Source organism: Vanellus vanellus, assembly GCF_965231255.1.
Source record: "Vanellus vanellus genome assembly, contig: HAP1_SCAFFOLD_34, whole genome shotgun sequence".
Classification (NCBI taxonomy): Eukaryota; Metazoa; Chordata; class Aves; order Charadriiformes; family Charadriidae; genus Vanellus; species Vanellus vanellus.
The window spans coordinates 3,282,698-3,289,036 of record NW_028128340.1 but is presented as its reverse complement, the minus strand read 5'-3'; the positions used below and the strand labels follow the sequence as shown (position 1 = coordinate 3,289,036).

The window sequence follows — 6,339 nt, the reverse complement described above, 5'->3', positions numbered from 1 at the left end:
GGGACAGCTGTGGGTAAGTGGCCCCAGGCTCTGGGGGGGAGCTTGGGCAACCCTGATGGGGTTCACTGGAGGGAGCCCGCTTGTCCCCCGTGGCCACAGCTTCCCCAACCCCGCCTGGGAGCCTCAGATCCTGGCCAGCACCCCGGCTGCTGGCACAGCTCCTCTGCGGGGCTCAGGCAGAAACAGGGGCGCACGCCCGCCCGCCCCAGGGGGTTCCCTGGCCCTGCTGTCCGTGCAGCACCTTGTGGGGAGGGAAGAGGGCTGACCTTCAGCCTGAAGCGCAGCACGCCGTGGAGCAGGACAGTCATGAGTTTCTGGTTACAGAGGGACCTGCGGGCTCCGGCCCATGGCTTACCAGTACGGCATGTCGCGCGTGGTGGGTGGCACCGATGCCCGTCCAGGAGCCTGGCCCTGGATCGTCAGCATCCAGGACCCCTGGGAAGCAGGCACGGGGCACATCTGCGGAGGGTCCCTCATCAGCCCACAGTGGGTCCTCACGGCGGCACACTGCTTCATCGAGGCCAGGTAAGGAGGGCCAGGGAAGGGGGCTGTCCCCACCACCCTCGCGGGTGCCCTGCGTGCAGCACCGCCTGCTACTCCCATCCCGGTCCCTGCCAGTACGCCCAGTGCCTGGGCACTGCCGAGCCCAGCCCAGAGACTGCTCAGGAGAAGGCTGGGCTCGGGCCACTGCTTCCTAGCAGCCTCCAGCGCCACATGGCTCGTGCCTAAGGCATGCCAGGGCGGTGGCAGCCTGCGTGGCACTGCTCTCCTCTCTGCCCTGGGAAGCAGAAGGCAGGGAACGGCGGGGCTGCTGCAGCGCGTGGCTCCGCTCCCTCTGACCCCCCTCTCCATCTGCCTTCCAGGCACATCAGCATGTGGCGCGTGGTGATCGGGGCCACCCAGTTGACTCGGCTGGGCCCCGGGACCCAAGTGCGCCATATTAAGCGGCTGCTGGTTCACGAGCACTACAGGAATATCACGCAGAGGAACGACATCGCCCTGCTGGAGCTGGACCAGCCGGTCCAGTGCAACTACTACACCCAGCTTGCCTGTGTGCCCGACACCTCACTGAGAGTGTCAGAGCTGCACACCTGCTACGTCAGCGGTTGGGGCGCCACCACTGCAAGATGTGAGTTCCCCAAAAGTGCTGGTGTCCTGAGTGCAAGCTCGGCACACTGGGGAGAGGGGTTGGGCTTCCCGAGAGCGGAGGCGAAAGCCAGAGTCAGGCTGCGGGGACGTATGCCTCCAGAGAGAATGGGCTGACCCACCGCCCAAAGCCAGACAGAGGGGAAACACGGGCACAGTGCCTTCAGGACGCAAAGCCAAGCCCTAGGGAAGGGGTTCACCCAGGCAGGGGGGGAGCTGCTGGGGCTTCATTGCTTTCTGTGCTCACAGCTGCAGGGTCAACGGATGTCCTGCAGGAGGCCAAGGTCCAGCTCATTGATGTCAACCTCTGCAACAGCAGCGGGTGGTACAGAGGGGCCATCCACAGCCACAACCTGTGTGCTGGCTATCCGCAGGGTGGCATCGACACCTGCCAGGTAGGACATGCTGCAAGTCAAGCCCCGGCAGCACCGGCAGCCCTCTCGCAATGCCCAAACATCGCCCGGCACGTGCTTGGCCTGGCAAGTCACCCTGCCACCGCTGGGTCTCCACCGCTGCTGGTGCTCACCTCCCCTTCCCCAGCTGCAGGTCCTTGCCCAGTGCCCGCCTTGTCCCAGAGCCCGGGGACGCTGCCCAGAAAGCCCATCCTGTGCTCCCGGCAGCCCATAGGTCCAGATCCCAAAGCATCCCCCTTCCACACAGCCGGGAGCACTGTGCAGAGATGAGAGAGCGCCCGACCTTACAGGCCCTCCACCCTCTCCCAGATGAGGCTCTGTAGGCTCCAGTGCCGGAGCAGCGCCGTTGTGTGCAGTGAGCAGAGCTCTGGCAGGTGCTGGGAGAGAGAAGGAGCCGGCCAGAGCGCTGACAGCGGCCACCCACCACCACCTCAACCCTCTCTCCTCCCCTGCAGGGTGACAGCGGTGGTCCTCTGGTGTGCAAAGACAACAACGCGGACTACTTCTGGCTTGTTGGGGTGACCAGCTGGGGGAGAGGCTGTGCCAGAGCCAAACGGCCCGGAGTCTACACCTCCACCCAGCACTTCTATGACTGGATCCTGGTCCAGATGGGACTGCGCCCAGCACCATCGGCTACTACAACACCACAGCCAGTCTTTACTTCAACCCCCTATCAGAGGCCAAGGCCAATACCCACACAGTCGGGCGGGTTTGCACCATGTCCATTTCCACGCCAGAAGCTGGTGGAATTTTTTAAGCTGCTGCAGGAGCTGCTGCAGGTCCTGTGGGGGAAAAAGACTCGAGCAGCATGACAAACAGGCTCCAGAGCAGGCTGCGCTGTTCCACGACCATTTCCTTCCGGGGCAATGCCTGCTGAGCCAAAGGCAGCCTCAGTGCCAAGGCCTGCTCTGTCCTGCCCGCGCTCCTCTGAGCGCAGAAGGGCTGATGTTGACTCGGTTGTAGAAATAAAGTTCCTGATTTTCACAGCTGAGCGTGCTTGAGTCCAATTCAGTCTCCGGTGCAAGGCAAGGACTTGCATGCCCGGCGCCTGCCAATGAGGCTGCAGGCAGACAGCAGGGCACGAAGGGAGAGTGACTCCCAAGGGCTGAAACGGTGCCTGGTCAGAGAGGAGGGTGCTCAGAGCCACCATGGGACGGAGAAGACTGGCACATGGAGGATAGGAAACAGTGATGTGACCTGCAGACAACTTTGGGGCTATGCATTAAGGCACTCAGCTGGAGATTAGGGCCCAGTGTAAGCCGTAGCTAATCGAACAGACGGTGTGAAACTCCTGAGCGTGACAAGAGAAATTGCTGACCACAGCAAAGAGTGAGAAGCCAACAGGGCTCTCAGTCCCAGAAGGAAGAGCTGGATTTCAGGGGTAGTTAACGGGGGATTGATCCCCCCTTGTCTCCATTTTCCCTGCTTGAACATCCCCCTCATCTTCCTTGACTCCTCCCTTTCTCCTCCCTTGTCTCTCCTCCCAAACAAGGGACCCACCCCAGGTCACTTCCTCCCTCTCCTCCCAGGTTTGCTCCATCACTGAAGAGATTTGGTGTTTCAGGTGCTGGTAGCTCGGTCGCCTGGGACCGCCATGGCATTACTGATGCGGCTTCCTGGGCACTGCTGGCCCTGCTAGATGCCTCTGCCCACACGGACCCCAACCATTCCTCCAGTTGTCTGTGCAGTGTGGCCACTCTCATCATTCCTCCTTGACCACCTGCCAAACGTGGTGCTGGAATAGCAGAGTACCCACAGAAGAAGGTTTGCTCCATCGCTGAAGAGATGGGGTGTTTCAGGTGCTGGTAGCTCGGTCGCCTGGGACTGCCTCGGTCCCCGCCACTGCCTGCATGCATGTGGGCCACCCCCACGTACTGGGTCCATTAATTTGGATAGGTATGCCACTGGTTTCCTTTTTCCGCCCCGTCCCTCCATTAGGACTCCATGCGCTATCCCTTCTGCCACGTTTACAAGAAGGTGAAATGATTTTGGTTTCTTTTTTTTTTTTTCTAGGGAGGGGAGGGCTAAAACCAGGGTTTTTATTAGCTTCTGCTTCAGTTTTTGTAATGGCTCCTGTTTGTCTTCTGTCCACTGTATTGGACCTTCTTTTACTAGTTTGTCATACAGAAATTTTACTAATTGAGTGTATCCCTCAACCCATAGTCTACAGTACCCTAGTAACCCTAAAATCTTCCTTATTTCTCTTTTTGTTCTTGGGACACTTAAAGCTGTAATCCCAGAAATTCGTTCTGGATTGATTTCTCTTTTTCCTCCACTAATTAAATGCTCTAAATACCTTACTTCCTTTTGTACAAACTGCAGTTTTGCCTTTGACACTCTTAATCCTTGTTCTCCTAAAAAATTCAGCAAACGTATCGATGTCTCTTTCTGACTTTCTGCTCTTTCTCTCCCGATACCAACAGATCATTTCCATATTGCAAGATTCTTACTGGGGGTTCTGCCTGGAACTCCCCTAAAATTTTCTCTAGCATCTGTCCAAATAGATTTGGGGATTCTGTGAACCCTTGAGGCAGGGAGGTCCAGCAGAGTTGCTGCTTCCTCCCGGTGTCCGGATCTTCCCATTCAAAGGCAAATAAGTTTCTACTCTCCTCTGCTAATGGACAGGCCCAAAAGGCATCTTTAAGGTCTATTACACTAAACCATTTATGATTATGCGATATTTTACTCAGGAGGGTATATGGGTTCGAAACCACAGGCTGCTGAGTCTGTACTCGTTTATTGACTTCTCGTAGGTCTGCGACTAATCTCTATCTCCCCTCAGCCTTCTTGACCGGTAGAATTGGACTATTGTAAGGTGACATCCAGGGTTCCAACAATCCATCCTTCAACAATGAATCAATTACTGGTTTTAGACCTTTCCTCCCCTCATAAGATACGGGATATTGTTTTATCCTTACTGGCCGGTCCTCTTTAACTTCTAGTTTCACGCAGGTTCATTTACTTGTGCTGTTTTCTTCTCCTGGCAACGCCAGCAGCAGAGTGGTCGGAGGAGAAGGGTGAGTGCCAGGCTGGTGGTGCGGAGGGGCATGTGAGTGTGATGTGCGCGGTGGCCCCGGAGGGCACTGAGAAGGGTCGGTTGGTCTGGCTGTGCAGGGGGATGCTCTGCCTGCAGCGACGGCCCGAGCAAGCGCGGCCTTGGGGAACCGTCTGGTTGAGCGTTTGTTGGTGTGCTGGAGAAGAGCTGGGCAGGTGTCCCAAAGGGCAGCCTTTGGTGGGACGTCCTTCACCCCAAAGCTTTGTGGGACCTTTTTGAAGCCACCCTGGTGAGGCCTCTGCTCCTTCCACCCAAGTACTTTACGTTTCACACCGTGGAGTGGTCATTTCTGACTGCATCCTCAGCAGGACCTGGGGCCGGTGGCATTAGCTTCAACTGTGGAGCTGTAGAGACCTGGCAAGGATGGAGGAGAAGGAATGAGGCTCCTGGTGAAGGGAGGGAAGTGAGGAGGTGCAGTGTCCACGCTGGCGTTGAGGAGTGGCTGGGCAGGAGAGGACATGTTGGTGTAGGAGCCATGGAGCAGCCCGTGGCCAGAAGCAGAGGGTGGACACGGGGAGCATGGGCTCAATGTGAGAGGGAGCACAACCTCGGCACAGCGGGTTTAACTAGAGGGCTGGGAGCGAGAGCGTCGTCCAGCATGGGCAGGGGAGCTGGGTCTGCTCCTTCTCCATGTGAGAAATGGTGGTTTGCAGGTAGCATCTGGTTGCACTTGCTGGAACGCAGAGCGGGAGAGAGTTGTGTCCTGGTTTTCCCCTACAAAGGCAAGACATGGGTGGAAACGTGGCAGTGGGGAGGGACTGGGAGTAACTGGGACCCCCCATCCGCCTCCCAGCCCCATCGCGCTGGGATGGGACTGCACATCACCCCAGGGTTTCAGGGCTTGAAGGGTTGTCCCCGTGTCCCTGCCGGGCTCACAGTGGTGGCACGCTGCTCTGCGTCGGGCTGGCGGTGGCTGGGAAAGGTCTGGCATGCTGGGGCCATCACTGACTCTCATTTTCTCTCCCACCATAGAGCTCCTGGGCGTACCTCTCGGGTCTGTACGGAGCCCCCCTGGCCGGCGCCTGCTCCAGGCTGAACAACCCCAACGCTCAGCCTGTCCTCCCAGCAGAGGGGCTCCAGCCCTCACAGCATCTCCATGGCCTCCTCTGGCCCCACTCCAGCAGGTCCATGTCTTTCCTATGTTGGGGGCTCCAGAGCTGGATGCAGTACTCCAGGTGGTGTATCACCAGAGCAAAGCAGAATGACAGAACCCCATCCTTCACCCTGCTGGCCACACTTCTGATGCAGGCTGGGATATGTGTGGTTTTCTGGGCTGTGATCACGCATTGCCATCTCATGTTGAGCTTCTCATCAGTCAGCACCCCCAGGTCCTTCTCCTCAGGGCTGCTCTCCATCCATTCTCCGCCCAGCCTGGATTTGTGCTTGGATTGCCCCGACCCAGGTGCAGGACCTTGCACTGGGCCTGGTTGAACTTCATGAGGTTGGCATGTGCCCACCTCTCCAGCCTGTCATTAGTAGAAGGCCAGGCCTGCAGCACCCCGGTTATCAGCCCAGCTCTGGTGGGAGGGGATGCTCCTGTATGGGGGGGTTGCCCTGCGCTGGGGGGGGACATCCCACCGAGGGAAGGTCTTGCTGAAGTGGAGGCCGCGCTCATGCTCCCTCTCCCCCATCCCTCCCCAGATCGCCCCGTCAGAAGGTCCCAAGGCCAGTGAGCGGATGGTCATCATCACGGGGCCGCCCAAGGCTCAGTTCAAGGTGCGCTGG

General features: G+C 58.4%; 1 protein-coding gene across 1 annotated transcript in view; it reads left to right on the top strand.

Annotated features, from left to right (window-relative positions):
- Positions 1 to 346: 346 nt before the first annotated feature.
- The window catches only part of LOC309684559 (electroneutral sodium bicarbonate exchanger 1-like), a gene marked incomplete at both ends in the record, with an annotated part of 79,645 nt that continues 73,652 nt past the window's right edge, over positions 347 to 6,339 (top strand). Inside the window, 4 exons of the mRNA XM_082500455.1 lie at positions 347 to 525; positions 864 to 1,129; positions 1,396 to 1,541; positions 2,015 to 2,208. Of these exons, the coding sequence (XP_082356581.1) occupies positions 347 to 525; positions 864 to 1,129; positions 1,396 to 1,541; positions 2,015 to 2,208 (785 nt within the window). The remainder of the gene's footprint in view (positions 526 to 863; positions 1,130 to 1,395; positions 1,542 to 2,014; positions 2,209 to 6,339) is intronic.